The 20,127-nt window shown below is 42.1% G+C and overlaps 1 protein-coding gene across 2 annotated transcripts in view; it reads right to left on the bottom strand.

Moving 5' to 3' along the window:
* LOC144257629 (zinc metalloproteinase-disintegrin-like NaMP) overlaps window positions 1–20,127 on the bottom strand; it is a 51,352-nt gene that overhangs the window by 30,797 nt on the left and 428 nt on the right. Inside the window, exons 1-6 of one of the 2 annotated variants that reach the window (XM_077805651.1) lie at window positions 16,385–16,717; window positions 7,878–7,990; window positions 6,628–6,704; window positions 4,332–4,410; window positions 2,205–2,281; window positions 815–1,007 (exon numbers count right to left, since the gene is read on the bottom strand). In XM_077805651.1, coding sequence (XP_077661777.1) covers window positions 815–1,007; window positions 2,205–2,281; window positions 4,332–4,410; window positions 6,628–6,686 — 408 coding nt within the window. In that variant the 5' untranslated portion in view covers window positions 6,687–6,704; window positions 7,878–7,990; window positions 16,385–16,717. Of the gene's footprint in view, window positions 1–814; window positions 1,008–2,204; window positions 2,282–4,331; window positions 4,411–6,627; window positions 6,705–7,877; window positions 7,991–16,384; window positions 16,718–20,127 lie in introns of those variants that run through there. The other variant, XM_077805650.1, reaches the window with a different exon arrangement.

Raw genomic sequence — 20,127 nt, 5'->3', positions numbered from 1 at the left:
TTTTTCATGCATAGGGACTGATTCTGATGTAAAGGAGTTGTAACTGAGGATCAGACCCATGGTTACAGAAACTGACTTTAGTATTTTCTGTACTGATTTAAAACTAAATTAACTGAAAAAGGATAATATTTTCCTCTCTTTCTAAGCTGTGGGTCCCCATTAAAACAGCAAGGTATACAGTGTAGCAGCGTGCATGGAACTTGGAGGGAGGAGCACAGGTTGCAGGAGAGAAGCGTTATGAGCCTGCACCAGGAGTCAGTCTGTGTGCACATGGCTAGAGCGCGCGTCACAGTTGCAGAATCTCTATAAATAGGTGCTTTAATGAAGAACCCATTTAATTTTACAAGCACGTAATTCTCTCGTGGAGTTACCCAGCACACAGAACATGAAACACAGATTGCCTCTATGCCAGCAATAACATGTTTCAGAGTAACAGCCGTGTTAGTCTGTATTCGCAAAAAGAAAAGGAGTACTTGTGGCACCTTAGAGACTAACCAATTTATTTGAGCATGAGCTTTCGTGAGCTACAGCTCACTTCATCGGATTGATGAAGTGAGCTGTAGCTCACGAAAGCTCATGCTCAAATAAATTGGTTAGTCTCTAAGGTGCCACAAGTACTCCTTTTCTTTTAGCAATAACATGTTGAATCCCTAACTACACCTAAGACCCTGTCTCATATTACCCTTCTGGGTAGGAATAAAAGTGATTTTTTTCCTCAAAATATGGTGTAATTCACCCCTTTATGCCAGGATCACAAAAACTAATTCTCAGAAATTTTCTTAGGGATTTAGTTTAACTTCAGGGCAGTACTCACTTCCAGACTGGTGCTTGATCTAGAGGACTTTTTGATAGGATCTTCTGATTCCCAGGTAGTGTTGGTTACGCCGCAAGTTTTTGGGCCTTCAACATCTTCCAGGCTTTCATATTTAAAGACTGCATGTTCCTCGCTGTCTGTGAGCTTCAGGGGTTGGATAAGGTATCTTTGACCCTGGCTCTTGAAATATCCTCTGTGAAACATTTTTTTAAAACCCTCAGATTAGAATGAAGGTGAGGATCTTTGCGAATCCATAGGATTTTATCAAAATAATAACGACTCACATTTGTGGAGCACTTTTCTCCCCTAGTATAAGGATCACACTACACACCAGTGTAATAGTACACAGTAGAATTTTAACTGCTCTCAGATACAATACACCACAGGAAGTAAAGAATGCCATGACAAACTGAAATTCTAGGAGAAATTAGATTAGAAAAGTAAAACCTACTCAAACTGGAATTAAGCCAGTGGAACAGAATTTTGTTCATGACTTCTATACTGATGAGATCTGTCTGAAAAATGGAATTTTGATTCCATGGGAAATTTGATATTTTGGCATTTGTGTTCATCCTAAATCAGGAAGAAAAGATAAAATATCGAAATGAAAAGTTCAGTATAATTTTACATTGGAAATGTCAAAATGTTTTGTTTCGACATTTGTGATCAAAACAAAATGTTTTCACATTCCGAAATCAGAATGTTTCATTTCAGTGTGTTAACCTGAAACAAAACATTCTGACAGAGAATTCTGCTGAAATCAATCTTTCCCTCAGAAAATTTCTATGTGGATGAAACCCCATTTTCTGATGGAAAAATATTGCTTCTTAAATTGTTTGCCCAGCCCTTGTGCTAATGTTCCCGGCCCTTCAAATTGTGCAATGGAATCTTTAATGGTTACAAAAGGACACATCTTTGAATTGATTGTCTCGTGCAAAAGACTGGATCTCTTAACAACACTGCTCCACCTAACACCATACTCAAGCACTGGTTCAGCATTGAATGAGAAGATTAACACCTCCTGCTGAACCATCAACATAACTTCCCGCAGCACATAAGTGTTTAGTTTCCTATCTAGTATTAGAACCAGAGTGAAAATATGCAGTTGCACCTCCTCCAAACAATTGCTGATACCCTCTGGCTTTTTCTTATCCTTTTTCCTTTTCTTTATAAACTGTTTTCCTCAGAAGTAGATCTGTAGGATAACTACTCAGACCCATTCTCATAGTGATTTCACCCTTATAGAGCTAAACTTTTGAGATCTTACTGATTCATAAGACTGGATGCAACTGTGACTGTAAATAAAGAGCAAGTGAACAAAAAGTCTTGTAGATTTAAAAAGTACATTCTTGTGTCATTTCACCATGAAGACCATTAGCTACAATCTTACTTCAAACCACTGCAGGCACTGATGCTTGCTTCTGAGTCATTATCGTTTTGGATGTGACCATCGTAAAAACAGTGGTCCTGTTAGGAAACAACGATAAATTGTCATATTGGGCCAGATCTTCAGCTGGTGTGAACTGGCTTAGCTCCAATTACGTCCGTAGCGTTATGTCATATTACATTATCTGCCGATTTGTCCCATTTAGATATTATAATTTTTCTCCGAATATTGTTTTTTGTTTTATATCAAATCTGAGTTACGGTGTTCTGGTCAGAAAGGAGATTGGTACCCCTCTACCGTCCACTTTAATTGCCTATGCTTCCAAAAGGAAATTATGACCTGTGGTACCTCCTGCTTGAAATGGAAATAGAGGGTGACAATTCCCAGGTCAGTTGCAGCAGCTCTGTGTTGGTCTGTTGGCACAAAGGTACCCTAACTTTGGCAAGTCCAAACAGTACAGGCTTTCCGCTCCATAGAAGAATCTTCAAGTGACTTACAGCTGCCAAGTTTATTTGCCTTCTGTTGCCCTGATTCAGCAAAGCACTTTTTCATGTACTTAACTTTACACATGTGTTACCCAGGTTCTCAAAGTTAAGCACGTGCTTAAACGTGAAATAGGGATAGGATTACTCCTGTATTTAAAGTTAAGCACATGCTTAAGTGCTTTGCAGAATCAGGGGTCAGATTATGTTGTTTCAGCATGACCCCAGTGCAGGAAAGCACTTAATTATGTGCTTAACTTTACCACCATTAAGTCCTGTCAAGTCCCATTGAAGCAAAGAATATGCTTAAAAGTGAACATGTGCTTGAGGGTGAAATTTTCAAAGGTGCCTAAGTGATTTAAGAACCTAAATTCCAATAGAGCCAAGTTGGTTCAATTGAATGCCTAAGTCACGTGGGTGCTTTTGAAAATGTTACCCTAACTAGTTTCTTGAATATGGGCTTGTGAAATAGCATTTAAACCCACATACAAATGTACGACTTTTATTGCTCATGGATGCTGGGTTTCACATTACGGTTTAACATCCATTCATCATGATATGTCAGTTTCTTTACAATGAAAGAATAATTAACGAAAGGAACATTATTAGAGAAAATAATAAACAATTGCTGTACACCTCATGCTGATGCAAGTTAAGCCAAAAAATGTTTAATCACAGAGCAGTACGAGCAAAGCTGGAATTCCTTGGTCATACAGTGTATCAGATGTCTGTGCCGCATGCCTTGTTTGGAATAATCTTTAACCAAATGCAAACTTCCATTTGGTGAGAGAAATAAATAGAACAATGAGGAATACCCTCTGTAATATTAAGAAACGAAATCCTGAAGTCCTTACACAGATGTTTACCCAATCCAAATGTCTATTGTTCCTCTTACCTTCTCCAGGACAAAGAATATTTATTTCTGCATTTCAAATTGTAATTGTTAACAAACATACAATGAACAATGGCTTAAAATTGGGGGGCGGGAGGGGGTTGTAGTTCTGTGGGTCAAGACCCATAGACATAGTTAATTTAAAAAAAAAAATGTGTACAGTGACTGCCTTTGTGCTTATAACTGAGTAACTGATTGGTCATGGTCCAAGGAAGCCATCTGGTATAACCTGTAATATATTTTAATGCAGCTGCTGTGTGGGTGGGAGGCAGGGTGGGTGGGGGTGTGTGTGTGTGTGTGTGAAGGTGTGTTTACCTGAGTTCATGATCTCACTGAGATTAGGCTCTTAAAATGAATAACATTTGCTCCTTTGTGAAACCTAGTTATGCGGTGGAAAGCCATAGAATGTTTAGTCTCAATGAGCCCCACTCCCTTTCCTCCGGGAATTCCAACAGTGTTCATAAGCTATAGACGTGTTCATAAGCTATAGATGTGCAAAAGGTTTTCTTTGTTATAAAGAAAGCTATGGTTCAGATTCTCAAGTGGTGTAAATCAGTGCAGTTCCATGGAGGTCAAGAAACACAACCTCATTCACTCATTCATCGAGGTGAGTGAAGCTATGCCAATTTATACAAGCTTAGAATCTGGACCTATATCTTCCATTATAAAGTGGATTGTTCTGTTGCTAATATGCCGGCGAATCTCACATGGAACACCACGTGATTACAGATTTGTAGAAGAGCCTTCGTATGTTACCTTGATCTGAGGGCTTGTTGTCACTTCTTGACCCTCATCTGAGTAATGAGTTTCAGAGTAGTCCTTGGCAAATAGATCCCTGGAAAGAATACAATGGGCCTGTTATTCCAGCAAATAATGATGCTGGAGTAATCAAGGGAAGAAGTAATTACATAATGAACTTCAAACCATTTTGAAACACTAGCATGCATAGTGGTGTTATTTTTAGCATCAAAAGACTGGAGAATTAAGGCCGCTGGACAATTAGGCCTCTTCACAACCCTTATCCAAACACAGGGAGAGTTCTAAAGTCAAACCAAAGCCCATTCATTGTATTAATACAAAATAACTTCCTGAGAGTATAAGACAAGACCATTTTTAAATACATATACGGGCCTGATTCTTTCTTGGGCTATACCTTGGGTAGTCATTTGTGCCATTTCAAAGTGAGTGTGAAACACTACTATTCTGATGTGTTAGTGCTTTACACCCACTTTGATTAACATACAGAGCAATGGAAGATCTGGCTCATCTATGTACAAGACACACATACATATAGAGATTGATCAATACTTTCCATTATTGCCCTCTGTTTATAAACAGTTATTTATAAGTTTGTCAAACTTTAACCCGGGGGGATGAAATTGTCCAGACGTGGTTTGTAGTTAAGGCTGACTTTTCTTCACTGTAAGTCTATCTACCTTTAGAAAGACACACATTTAGGTGTAACACACTAAATAGGTGGACATGATATCCCTGGAATACATCCTTTTAATTTGGCAACCACTGAATACACTGCATTCATTTTGCATTCTGACTTGCTTGCATGCACGCTGATCACCAGTAGCTCAATCTTGCAAGGTTCTGAGCACTCTGGGTCCCAATCCACCAGAGCACTTAAACAGATGCTTAATTTAAAGCAACCAGAGCAGTCCCACAGAGGTCAGTCATGAATTGGGGCCCAATTCACTTCAGCTAGTACTAATGTTCCAAACCTCTGTGAGCAATTTCAATGGGTCACCGTATTCTTAAAGAAAGGAAGCTAACGCAAAAAGGCTTCCCAATTCCTCTCCCTCTGCTTCCTTGAAATATTTTGAATAGATTAAAGCAGGGACTAACCTTTATTTATTGTTTCTATTTCTATTTTTGATACATTTAATATAAACCGATTGCCACGTTAAGGCATATTTACACAATCTTTAAAAATACGCCACTTAAAACGTACCTAAACTGACACAATGTCAAACATAAAGAACTCAAAAGACACACCCGGCCAATGCAGAATAACGATTACACGTTATTTCATGTTTGCTCTCTATGGGCCGACAGCGTTCTGATATACTCTGTTTTGTATTATAGCCTCTTCTCTATGTACCTTGCCTATACTATACGTGTAGACTAAGCTCCTCAGGCTGGGATGTGTTTCTTATTTTGCAAGATTAATTCAGAACCCAGTAAGGTTTAGAAGTCTGATCACTTGTGAACTGTCAGGACTATTTCTTTGTATTACTATTGTAATATTTTCCATTCTGAGAGAGCCTATTCCCCCCCCCCCCCCAGGAATCAGAGCTCCGCTGAATTCGGCACCGAACAAACATAACGCAAAGACAATCCCTGACACAATCCCCCACACAATTTATAATCTAGGATTTAGACGAGAAACAAGAGGTTAATTTAGGCAAATAAGTAGGAGTGAGAGAACAAAGTTAACAGTAGAGGCAGGTATGATTTCATAAATGGGCAGTAATCGTAGTGATAGAGGTCACAGAGGGTGGCCGGCCTGACCAGTGCTATCCTAGCTGTCTGTCGGTCTACCTATCTACCTCTTGCATTTTCATAATGTCTTCCTTCTGAGGATCTCAGGATTCTTTACAAATGTGAATACACAATACCCTGAAAGTAAATCAGTATTATTATCTCCAAGTTACAGATGGGGAAACTGAGGCACAGAGAGGGGCTCACAAGTCAAGTTTGCTGCAACCAAGGTTTTAGAATCCAACAGAAAGCAGCAGGAGCTGCAGCAGTGTCGTTATAGTCACAGCAAATGTCCTACATCTGTTTTGGAGTTCTGTCATGCTGGCCGGGCTCTGCCAGGGTGCCACTGATTCTGTTCTAGTCTGTTCTATTCTATTCAGGTTCTTATTCTGCTGCCATCACTATGATATCTGAGAGTTAAAATTTCAAATACACCCATCTCTTAGGAGCCTAAGTCCCATCTGCTTTTCGAAACTGTATCCTGAGTGCTTTATAGTATCTCTTTCCAGTGACCTGGGTGATTAGAGAGTGATGATGTTAAAAGAAAAGAAATTGAACTTACTTATTTTTTTCTAGATGAAGTATCACTTTCTCGCCGTTGACTTTAATTTCGTATTGCATCCTGTCGTCATATTTTGCCTGCAAATATTTGTATGTTATAATATCGAGATGAATAAGCACCAGCCTCACTGTGAATTTACTGGTCTTGAGATGCCAACACCAACTCCCCCACGACAATAAACCCGCTGCCAGTGCTAGACTAAGCATCAGTTTTTAAATGACTTGAATAAATTGATCTCTAAAATCTAAAGTCTGCTTTCAAAGGTACATGTACATCTCTGCTGACTTCGAGAGGAGACTATACTTAAGACCCAATTCTGGAAAGCACTCAAGAACATGCTTAACTTTAAGCATGTGAATAATCCTATCCCTATTCGTCCAAACACCTACGCATGTTCTTAACTTTAAGCATTTGAACTGTCTTAGTTGAACTCAGTGGTATGTTATATCGTTTTCCCCACTACCCTTTGTCTGTCTTGTCTATTTAGATTGTAAACTTTTCAGAGCAGGGACCATCTACTACTCCCTGTTTTATGCAGTGTCTAACACAATAGGCACTTGGTGGATAACTAGGCACTATCTCAATAAGAGTAATAATTATTAAAGTGCTGAAAGTTAAGCATGTGCTTATGCTTTCCTGTGTTGGGGCCTTCATCCATAGGACTCAAAGTACTTCATAAAGGATAGCAAGTCTCACTGTCCTATTTGACAGATGGAGAAAGAGGGATCAAGAGAAGTTAAGTGACTTACTCACCATCCCCCAGCAGGTTGGGTTGGTGGCAGAGCTAGGAGTAGAACTCTGTCTTGGACCCTACCACTGATTTGTTCCACCTCCACCCAAAGGTTGATTTGAGGATGTGGTTGTGCTGCATACTTTGGATCTAAAACTCAACTCCCTGGAATGCGAGGCGCTTCTGCTCTTCTGTTTTCCACTATCCACCCACCGCTCTACTTTTGAGCAAAAACGTGCCACTAATGCCAACGAATGAGTTGGTTTGCTCTGTGAATAAATGTATGGTCATAAGCTAGGAGGAGACTCGTCAATCACATTTAGCCTTTGCCACCTACTTTTACTGTGTGACTGTCACAGCCTGCCCTTGCAGGGGAATGGATCCAATAGTCTAGTTATTCTGTTCCATTAGTATGATCTGATGTCTGGATCTAACTTATCTTGAAAGTTAAGTACACTCTGACCCAAGACAAAACTCTCCCATTCCCATGCAAACAAATAAAAAATGCCTCCTTTATTACCCCATGGTTGGGATTTTGGTTTCCTGCTACATCTCTTTTATGTAATTGGTGTAATTTTTGTGGGTATACCACTTCGTAGTCCTTCACCCCCGGTAATTGCCTTCGTGCAGTCCCTAGGGGAAACAAAAAGATTTGTCAAAACAAAGGTATTTGTTTTATTTTTTTTTAAGTTCCAGAGTTTCTAAATGCTGTATTGTTTTATTTAATTTTCATGCAATTCATAGAACCCTATTCTAGCACTGCGTGATTTTTATATCAACACATTGGGCCAGATTTTCGAGATGTCGCCTTTACTTTTGCATTCGCTGTTTTGCAACTGATGCAGGTGATTCTGTAGAGTTAATGATCTCCAGGCTCTGTTACAGAAAGTTGTTCAAATTAACAAAGAATTCCTCCTGTATGGTAGGTAAGTAAGTTCACAGCATTCATGGGTAGTTGGGAGCAATCTGATTCATTCTTTAGAAAAAAGAAAAGGAGTACTTGTGGCACCTTAGAGCCTAACCAATTTATTTGAGCATAAGCTTTCGTGAGCTACAGCTCACTTCATCGGATGCATCCGATTTGGTTAGGCTCTAAGGTGCCACAAGTACTCCTTTTCTTTTTCGAATACAGACTAACACGGCTGTTACTCTGAAACCATTCTTTAGAAATATTTTCAACTAGTCTTTTCACAGAAATAGCTTGCAGTTAACCTTCCACCTATAGCATGTTTCACCTACTATATTTTACTGGGTGTGATTATGTGCATGTGATAGTTGAAAACTTTTCTTTTCTCTGCTTTTTATTGTTGTCTTTTTCTCTCCTTTTGTTCAGTCCTCTCCTACTCCTTGCTCCCACTTTTTATTGAGGTTTTATACAGGAGTATGAAATATATTTTGTTCCTTATGAGAACACTTCATACCAGCTGTTTTGTGATCAATATAGTTGTGTACAAGGACGCTTGTAGGAGAAAGAGTGGTTCATAGATTTGAAAGCCAGAAGGGACCGTTACGATCAACTAATCTGGCTTCCTGCATAACACAGACCAAGAGATGGTGGCCACAGGAAGGAACTGTAAGAGATGGCAAGAGTAATATCAAACCCTTAGACTGAGGGTGTGCCCATCATTGGTTGGTTGGATTCATAGTCTGTGTTTGTGGTTAGCCCTTCAGCTACTGCGAGAATATCCATGGACAGCAACAGCCATATTGGCTTTTTTTCTCCTCTTCAGCAGGCCAGGAGGTTGCAGCTCTCTCTTCTGGGTGCAGAGTTGGTGAGCACCGTGTTTCCATAGAACTGAGCTACCATATTGCATTCCTCATGCAGAAACTATCCCCAGTCCATAGCACAAGCAGTTGGGCACCACATGTTGCTGAAACCAAGCACAACACTGGATTGTGCGGCCAAAATTTGCAAAAGTTAAGAGTGGTTTTTTTGGTGCTTTGGATTTTGGGTTTCCCGCCTGCAACAACCTTAGAGGGTCTGATTTTCATGAAGGGCTAAGCAGACGTGCTCTAAAAATCAGGCCCTGCTAAAACATCTGTCTCAAGTTGGGCACTGGACAAATTGGACATGAGTCTCTTTTTGAAAATTTAGCCTGAACTCATTAATATTAATAACCTGTGCTGAGACTGCACCTTTCACTTGAGGATGTCAAAGCACTTTACGTGCATGGTTAAGTCTCATAACACGCATGTGAGACAGGTCTTTTTATTAGCCCTATTTTGGAGGTGGGTAAACTTAGGCATAGAAAGGATAAGTAAGTTGCATAGTGAGTCAGTGGCAGAGCTGAGAATAAACTCCAAGAGGCCAGATGGCTAGGCATGTGATCTAACCATTTTGCTCTGTCCTTCCTCACTAGAGTAAGTTGAAAAATTTCCAGCAAAATATCTTTTTTTCTATGGAAAATGGCTTGTCAATGAAACAGAAATTTTGCCAAAAAAGTTCTGGTTTTGTCCCAAAAAAAAGGGGGGGGGGGCGGTTGTCACTGAAAACCCAAAAATCTGAATCTTTGTATGCCAAAATCAGAAAAATTTCAAAGGGAACTATCATCGTGGAAAAATTCATTTCACAGACGGCATACACGTGCTTGCATACTAGAAGTATCAGTTGGTAGAATATGGATATTTTATCCAGCTAAGCATATGTATTAGTATGGCCTTTGGGGTTGGACAAATCGAATTCACTCCTTTTGAGGCTATTTAAATGTTCTTCAGATTCACACAAAAGCTCTGTCGATATCCAAGCCCAGGGTGAGTTAAATGCTAAAAGGCCCTGAGGCTATGAAACTTTGGCAATGGCTGACTGATAGCATGCTTCATTGTGAACAGATGTGCACAACACTACTCACCGTGCCAGAATACAAGGAAACCAGTTACATAATCAGGGAGCCTCATGGTTAGTCAGTACATCGGTATGTGCACAATTTGCAATACCCGGCAGTTGTCTCCTGTGCCATTATTGTATGGGAGAGCTGCAGTCCATATTAAGGGTCAGATTGTACCTTGATGGGCACCTGCCCGCACTGGGGGAGTTTCAGAGCTGCATCAACTCAGTGTTAGCTCGAGGGCGGATAGTTCTTTGGGGCAGGTGCATCCGGCTGTCATGGGGGCTGGTGAGTAGGTATGGGTGGGGATTGTGTTAAGGACGCCAGGAGTAATGGTCTCATGTTGCAGTGCAGGAGGTTTAGGTTGGATATTAGGAAAAACTTTTTCACTAGGAGGGTGGTGAAGCACTGGAATGCGTTACCTAGGGAGGTGGTGGAATCTCCTTCCTTTGAGGTTTTTCAAGTCAGGCTTGACAAAGCCCTGGCTGGGATGATTTAGTTGGGGATTGGTCCTGCTTTGAGCAGGAGGTTGGACTAGATGTCCTGAGGTCCCTTTCAACCCTGATGTTCCATGATTCTAAGGAAGGTGCAGCAGGCTATCCTTCTCCCCCGACTTTCCCCACACACAGTGCATCTGGCTATTTTCACTGCTTGGTGTGCAGATGGGAGCAGGACCATGGCTCTTTTCGGGTGGATCGCAACCAAATGGATGACAGCAAGGAGTTGACTTTGCGCTGAGGAGGGCCAAGGAGCTTGAATTGTACCTTCCTTATGCAGAGTCATCTCCTCATTCCTTCTCTTCCCCCCTTGTGCTATCATAGTCTGGCCCTAGTCATGTTACCAGTGCTCTTTTGGCAGTGTGTGTCTTCTGTCCTACTTGAAGAGCAAAATTCTCCTCTCAGGACTCTCAGATCTCTATTGGGTATAATGCTGAGCTCAGTGCAAGGGCAGGAGAGCAGATTGCATTTCAGATGGGCGTTGTGGATTTGGCTGTGGGATCCCCGTCCTTATTAAATTATTAGCTAACTGTAGCTCTGGCTAGATCTGATCTTGCTTCTAGATCCCTCTGTTACACTCGACAAACTCAGACTGGGGCAGAGCATCTTTCTTCTGTGCACTGCTCCGAGGTCTATCTCAAAGCGCATGAGTGTTTTTGAAAAATCTGATCTATTTCATGTTAACAGGTTAATTGTGATTATTTCTCCCACTCAGAAACATAAATACAATTTCCGCTCAGACTGCACAGGATATGTGGCACCTGTGTATCTTTTATATACTAGTGACAGCTAATGTCTGTTTACTCTAAATATTACTCCATCATGCTCTACACCGGCCTCTGCTGAGTAACCCCATGATCTTAACCCTGGGCTCACTACTCCAACCTTCTGTACAACCCCTTTGTTGCATTATATCTGAGCCCGCAATGCATGAAAGCACGAAGGCCCATAGAATCATAGAATATCAGGGTCGGAAGGGACCTCAGGAGGTCATCTAGTCCAACCCCCTGCTCAAAGCAGGACCGATCCCCAACTAAATCATCCCAGCCAGGGCTTTGTCAAGCCTGACCTTAAAAACTTCTAAGGAAGGAGATTCCACCACCTCCCTAGATAACGCATTCCAGTGTTTCACCACCCTTCTAGTGAAAAAGTTTTTCCTAATATCCAACTTAAATCTCCCCCGCTGCAACTTGAGACCATTACTCCTTGTTCTGTCATCAGCCACCACCGAGAACAGTCTAGATCCATCCTCTTTGGAACCCCCTTTCAGGTAGTTGAAAGCAGCTATCAAATCCCCCCTCACTCTTTTCTCTTCCGCAGACTAAACATCCCCAGTTCCCTCAGCCTCTCCTCATAACTCATGTGTTCCAGTCCCCTAATAATTTTTGTTGCCCTCCGCTGGACATTTTCCAATTTTTCCACATCCTTCTTGTAGTGTGGGGCCCAAAACTGGACACACTACTCCAGATGAGGCCTCACCAGTGTCAAATAGAGGGGAACGATCCCGTCCCTCGATCTGCTGGCAATGCCCCTACGTATACATCCCAAAATGCCATTGGCCTTCTTGGCAACAAGGGCACACTGTTGACTCATATCCAGCTTCTCGTCCACTGTAACCCCTAGGTCCTTTTCTGCAGAACTGCTACTGAGCCATTCGGTCCCTAGTCTGTAGCGATGTATTGGGTTCTTCCGTCCTAAGTGCAGGACTCTGCACTTGTCCTTGTTGAACCTCATCAGATTTCTTTTGGCCCAATCCTCCAATTTGTCTAGGGCCCTCTGTATCCTATCCCTACCCTCCAGCATATCTACCTCTCCTCCCAGTTTAGTGTCATCTGCAAACTTGCTGAGGGTGCAATCCACACCATCCTCCAGATCATTTATGAAGATATTGAACAAAACCAGCCCCAGGACCGACCCTTGGGGCACTCCACTTGATACCGGCTGCCAACTAGACATGGATCCATTGATCACTACCAGTTGAGCCCGACAATCTAGCCAGCTTTCTATCCACCTTATAGTCCATTCATCCAGCCCATACTTTTTTAACTTGCTGGCAAGAATACTGTGGTAGACCGTGTCAAAAGCTTTGCTAAAGTCAAGGAACAACACATCCACTGCTTTCCCTTCATCCACAGAGCCAGTTATCTCGTCATAGAAGGCAATTAGATTAGTCAGGCATGACTTGCCCTTGGTGAATCCATGCTGACTGTTCCTGACCACTTTCCTCTCCTCTAAGTGCTTCAGAATTAATTCCTTGAGGACCTGCTCCATGATTTTTCCAGGGACTGAGGTGAGGCTGACTGGCCTGTAGTTCCCAGGATCTTCCTTCTTCCCTTTTTAAAAGATGGGCACTACATTAGCCTTTTTCCAGTCGTACTTAACTATAAGTCCAATGGGACTTAAGCACATGCTTAAGTGTTGTCCTGGATAGAGATGCTTTCTTGAGTCAGGGTCTACCTTAGTTTTTAATCTCTTTGCAGCAGAGAACTTCTACATATTGGGTAGCATCTAGTATACGATTAGGTACTATTAGCATAAAACATAATAGCTGTAACAGACCAGTTGCATAGGGGTCTTCTAAGATAGTTCCTTCAGGAAGAACTTGATTGTTCTGGATTGCTATGGATTCCTTTGTGATGTTGATCATATATGTGGGAATATACACGAGTCCATCTATCTTCCTATCCCAGGTGGCTGCTGTGAATCTGTTACTCGTACATTATTTCCATCTACCATGATCTCCCTTTCAACAAGCTTTGAGATAGCAGAAGTCATATGACTGATGCACTGGACCAGCAGTTCTCAAACTGTGGGTCGGGACCCCATTTTAATGGGGTTGCCATGGCTGGAATTAGACTTGTTGGGGCTAGGGCCCAAGCCCAAGCCTCACTACTCAGGGCCAAAGCCCAAGCCCCACCATGCAGGGCGGGGCTCAGGTTACAGGCCCCCTGCCTGTGACTGAAGCCTTGGGCTTCAGCTTTGCCCCCTTCAGGGTCGCGGGGCTCAGGCTTTGGACCCCCTCCTGGGGTCGTGTAGTAATTTTTGTTGTCAGAAGGGGATCGCGGTGCAATGAAGTTTGAGAACCCCAGGTCTAAACTATTCCAGAGAAGATCGCGCTTTGTGTCCTCGAAACGCTATTCTGTATCCACAGAACAAACAGCTCAGCTAAAACTGCTGAAATGCATTCACTTTACTTTATAAGGCGATCAGAAATAGTCTCACAATGGGAAGGAAGGCCCCTTTATTATTCTCCGCAGAAAGAGGCTGCACCTGGCCCCAGAGTGTTCTGGGCCAATGGGCAATATGTCTTCTAGTTCTTGCATTGCTGCTGCTAGAAGAAGCTGCCAGGCTGGGGAAATATGTAGTCGCCAAAAATGTTATCCTGTGCTGCCTTCTGAGCAATATTAGCCATTGTGTTTGTGACGGGCTGGATCACAGAAACCCCCTGGGAGCTGCCACCTGATGTGCCAAGACTACTTCTGCCCCTGCCAGCGTAGGGCTCCAGCACCCTGTCTTGCTCAGCCAGACACGCCAGTCTGCTCCAACCCAGAGCCAGGGTTTTTGGGCTCCCCTCGGGGGAGACACGCCTGTGTCCCCCAAAAGGGAAAGAGACCTTGATGCAGCTGCGGGCTCACAGTTACCAGCTATGACAGACCTTTCACTAGCCAGCAAAATTCCCCCCCGCCCCGTTCACTCAGGTTGGGTTTGCTTCCAGCTCCAGAGTCCTTGGGCTTTGTTCTCACCACAGGAGTCACCAGGACCCCCACTTCCCACTCCAGGATACATGTCTCTGTGCACCTCTTCCACTCCATTATAGCCAGTTCATGCTTCTGGGTCTTAATAGCTTTGTCTTTTAAATCCAGGATTTGCTGGTGGGCAACCTTTTCTTTTGCCAGGGCAGCCTTTTCCTGGGCAAATTGCACATCAGTTTCCATTTGTTTTCCCTTTAGACTGTCACTTGATGAGCTGGGATACCACAGAGGAACCCCCTCCTGCCAAAACAGTCACCCCTTCACTCTTGTCTAGCTAAGTTAAGACACTCCAGTCAGCTTCAGCACAAAGAAAAGGAGTACTTGTGGCACCTTAGAGACTAACAAATGTATTTGAGCATAAGCTTTCATGAGCTACAGCTCACTTCATCGGATGCATAAAGTGGAAAGTACAGTGAGGAGATTTTATATACACACAGACCGTGAAAAAATACACATTGTAAGGAGAGTGATCACTTAAGATGAGCTATTACTAGCAGGAGAGTGGGGTGGGGGGAGAGAAAACCTTTTGAAGTGATAATCAAGGTGGGCCATTTGCAGCACATTTCCAGGAGTTAACAAGAACATCTGAGGAACGGCGGAGGGGGGGATAAACAAGGGGAAATAGTTTTACTTAGTATAATGACTCAACCACTCCCAGTCTCTATTCAAGCCTAAGTTAATTGTATCCAATTTGCAAATTAATTCCAATTCAGCAGTCTCTCCTTGGAGTCTGTTTTCGAAGTTTTTTTGTTGAAGGATAGTCACTTTGAGATCAGAAATCGAGTGACCAGACAGATTGAAGTGTTCTCTGACTGGTTTATGAATGTTATAATTCTTGACGTCTGATTTGTGTCCATTCATTCTTTTATGTAGAGACTGTCCAGTTTGCCCAATGTACATGGCAGAGGGGCATTGCTGGCACATGATGGCACATATCACATTGGTGGATGTGCAGGTGAACGAGCCTCTGATAGTGTGGCTGATGTGATTAGGCCCTATGATGGTGTCCCCTCAATAGATATGTGGACACAGTTGGCAACGGGCTTTGTTGCAAGGATAGCACAGACACAGAGGCTGGAGCACACCCATCTTCAGTTCACTGAAACAGATGCACTCAGCTCAGGGGCTTCTTCGTTAACAGAGACTTTCACAGCACCCAGTGTTCAGCCTTTCTGGGCAATTTGCGTCCTGTGCAGTTTTAGCTTCTTCTGATCTTCCCTCTTACTTATTTTGCTTCCTTTTCTGTCCCTACTTCCCTTACCCAAAATAAGCAAACAGAAAATAACCAAACATGAACCACTTTGTCTGTTCTCCAGCCACTACACTTAAAACTTACTTAAAATCACTACCGCTACCTCAAAGCAATCAGCTGTGCACAGATCCTGCCCGACTACACCCCTGTGACGGGTTGGATCACAGAAGCCCCCTGGGAGCTGCCACCTGATATGCAAAGACTACTTCTGCCCCTGCTTTCCTGCCTTGCCAGCTTGGGTCTCCAGCATCGTGTCCTGCTGAGCCAGACACGCCAGTCTGCTCCAACACAGAGCCAGGGTCTGAACCACATCCCCCCAAAGCTGCAGGCTTGATTGAAAGCAACTTAGGAAATGTGCCTGTCCTTGACACTCAGATGCCGAATTCCCAATGGGGTCCAAACCCCAAATAAATCCGTTTTACCCTGTATAAAGCTTATACAGGGTAAACTCGTAAATTGTTCGCCCTCTATAACACTGATAAAGAGCGATGCTCAACTGTTTGCCCCTCCCCCCCAGGTATTAATGCATAGTCTGGGTTAATTAATAAGTAAAAAGTGATTTTATTAAATAGAGCAAGTAGGATTTCAGTGGTTCCAAGTAGTAACAGACAGAACAAAGTGAATTACCAAGCAAAATAAAATGAAACACGCAAGTGTAAGTCTAGTACAGTAATAAAAACGGAATACAGATAAAATCTCACCCTTAGAGATATTTCAATAAGTTTCTTTCACAGACTGGACACCTTTCGAGTCTGGGCACAATCCTTTCCCCTGGTACAGCCCTTGTTCCAGCTCAGGTGCTCGCTAGCGGATTTCTCATGATGGCTGCCTCTTTGTTCTGTTCCACCCTCTTTATATATCTTTTGCATAAGGCGGGAATCCTTTGTCCCTCTGGGTTCCCACCTCTCCTCAATGGAAAAGCACCAGGTTAAAGATGGATTCCAGTTCAGGTGACATGATCACATGTCACTGTAAGACTTCATTACCTACTTGCCAGCATACAAATATACAGGAAGACTTACAAGTAAAACAGAAAGAAAAGGAGTACTTGTGGCACCTTAGAGACGAACAAATTTATTTGAGCATAGGCTCATGCATAAGCATGCAATCAATCATCATTTTCCACAGATTGCATCTGATGAAGTGAGCTGTAGCTCACGAAAGCTTATGCTCAAAGGTGCCACAAGTACTCCTCTTCTTTTTGCGAATACAGACTAACACGGCTGCTATAGTAAAACAGAGCCATCTACAGTCAATTGTCCTGGTTGGAATCTTAATGGAGCCATTAAGATTCCAACCCACCATTAATGGCCCACACTCTGCATAACTACAATAGGACCTTGGAGTTATAGTTCATATTTCTAGTTTCAGATACAAGAGTGATACATTTATACACATAGAATGACCACACTCAGTAGATTATAAGCTTTGTAATGATAACTTACAAGAGACCTTTTGCATGAAGCATATTTTAGTTACATTATAGTCACACTCATCAGCATACTTTCACAAAATCATACAGAGTGCAACATCACAGTGTTGCAAAGTGATCTGAATGTAAATGACTATGCCGTCCCCACTACATTAGAATGACTAATACTGGTACCACCGAGGTTCAGCCAATCCTAACTGCTGGATCAGAGTATTATGGCTACTCTGGACCAGTTAGATCTCCATATCCCTATAGGTTCTTTGTCACCAATCCAGAACTGAGTCATGAAATAGTCTCGAATATCTATAGGAAGAGCTGCTCTTGTTTTCCAAGATGCTCTTGTTTCCTCATCCTCTAATCCAGCAGTTCTCAAACTGTGGGTCAGGACCCCAAAGTGGATCGTGACCCTGTTTTAATGGGGTCACCAGGTTTGGAGTTAGATTGTCTGGAGTCTGGGGCTGAAGCCCAAGCCCGAATCCCACTGCCTGGGGTCAGCCTTCAGATGGGGGTGGTGGGGCTCAGGTTACAAGCCCTGGGGTTTCAGCTTTGGCCCCCCAATTGGGTGGGCTCATGCTTCAGTCCCCCCTCCTGGGGTCGTGTAGTAATTTTTGTTGTCAGAATGGGGTCACAGTCAATGAAGTTTGAGAACCCCTGCACTGGACGACAGCTACTCTCCTGTTTTGGACAGATCATGCCCAGTATGGATCATATACTAGTACCACTCTGATGTGGTGTGCAAGCTCTTGATATCCCTGTCTGGAGCATGGAACCATGTCCAAAATTCATTAGGATCACTCGAGTGAAAGGGCATTAAGATGTGCAGAACTAGAATCTGGGTCTGGGTCTCCTGGGTCCAAATTGGAATGAAAACAAAAAAAAATCAAAGTTTCCCAGAAAATGATTGGGGCGGGGGGCAGACATTGTATTGGGCCATTCAAAACATTTCATTGTGTTAAAGTTGAAATGCTTTGTTCTGATTTTTGACTTTTTAAAATGTTATGCTGTATCATAATTTATAATATAAACTAAAATACATTTTGAAATGAAAAGTCATTTCAACGCATACCTTCAAAAGGCTTTGTTCTGAAAAGGTCAAAACGCTTCATTTCAACTTTTGTTTTTAAAAAACTGAAACTTTGTTGAAATTGACACATTCCCATGGAAAGTTTCTAGTTCAATGACATGTTTGACTCGCTGTGGTGGCATTTAAAGTGGACTGGGCAAAGCTTTGGCAAATATGCTGAAAAGTAGGGAACATACATGTCCATGACGGAGGTGGCAGGAGAGACATCTTAGATGACCCCAATGGCCTTTTTCCATCTCCCCTTGTGTACGTGGATATGTTGTAGTCTGACTGTGCAGTAGTGAAGTACGTGCTAGAGGTATTGTGGTAGTGAAGAGCTTACTAAGGGTCAGAAGAAAAATTTTTCAGCTTCTGCACTGAAGAACATCAGTGTATCACGACCTGATTTTCAGAGGTGCTCTGCACATGTGACTTCTCTTGAAGGTGTTCAGAGTCTCTGAAAATCAGATTCTGTCCTATGAGACATCACAAGGCCTATATACCACATAGGCCCCCTTTAATCCCGTTGCAGGGGGGTGAATTTCACCCTAAAGGACAAATTTTCAAGGGTTCAGCACCTACATTTGGGACCAGAATTTAAAAAATAGGTCGGCTCCTATTTTAATCACATAAATAAAGCCCAGATTTTCCTAAGCGCTCAGGACCCCATTGTGACCCTTGTAGCCAGATTTTCAAAAGAGCTCAGCACCCAGCGAACGTTGCGTTCTATGGGTCTGATTTTCCAGCTACTCCATTTGAGAAGTACTTCCTTATGTAAAGTTTCAGTGAAATCAGTGAATCTCTTCAGTGAATAATAGGACTACTTGCGTGGGCGAGCACTAATCAGAGAGTATGAGTTGCTGAAACAGCCCCTTGTTTGGTTTTGTCTAGAAGAGGAAAAGTCTTTGAGTGGTGTCACTGAAATCAACCTAACCAAAACTTCCTATTGCAGATTCAGGGTAACGCCTTTAGCTTGATTTTTAGCAAGTCAAATTACAGCCTCCGTTGCTCAAGTTAGGTTGGGTTTCGCTAGGTAGCCTGATCTAAATCTGACCTTTTCTCTAGTCAAGACAAGCCTTATGGTTTAATACCTTTGTGATGTATTTCATATGAGGATTTTTAGCTACAAGATTCTGGGTATGTTAAGTAAGCAGTTATATTTTGTTCTGTTTCTAATAGTTTTCCTAGAGTCAGTTCTTCAGAGTGAATGTTTGGTGTCATCTTGTTTTGCTTCAGGCATGATTTTAACTCAGTTTTTTCTGAGCAAGAAGTTTAGTCTGGATCTGTTACAACAGGTTAAAAAATTGGTGATAAGGCGTAAATAAATACTGCAATTTCCCAACCATCTTAAATCAGGAATTAAGACCACCAGTTAGTGTGGATCTACATATGAAAATGAAATCTGTTTGATCAAGATATATAAAGTCTCAAGGGGAAGATTTTCAGAACTCTTCACAAGAAAATGCATATAATTCCATACACAATTCTGTTTAATTCTATACATAATATATGTGTGCACTGAAGACCATTACATGTCCAAGTGACCATGAATCGCGTGTGCAAATTTGTGCATATTTGTGCATGTCATGTTCTGAAAATCTGCTCCTGATTCAAATAGCAAGCAAGCAAGGATACACTCAAAAACTAATGTATGGCACCTCATATAGAATATGGTTAAATAATTATACTTACTTACTATTGAAAGGATTTAATATATAACTATTTAATCATATTCCGGGTGATCTCAAGGTATTATCCTGGTGCTACATAAATATTACATGTTTATCATTCTATTTCAATTGCAAGTAGAGGACTTCTGTTCATTTAATTCCAATAAAATTATTTCTTTTACAATTAAAATGTTGTAAATGCAACAAATTATCCAAGTTGAATACATTCTCTCACAATTGTTGAAAAAACGGCTTTCTCACTTCCTCAGAACAAACTTG

Source organism: Eretmochelys imbricata, chromosome 26 (genome assembly GCF_965152235.1).
Source record: "Eretmochelys imbricata isolate rEreImb1 chromosome 26, rEreImb1.hap1, whole genome shotgun sequence".
NCBI classification, from domain to species: Eukaryota; Metazoa; Chordata; order Testudines; family Cheloniidae; genus Eretmochelys; species Eretmochelys imbricata.
This window is presented reverse-complemented; position numbering and strand designations above follow the sequence as displayed.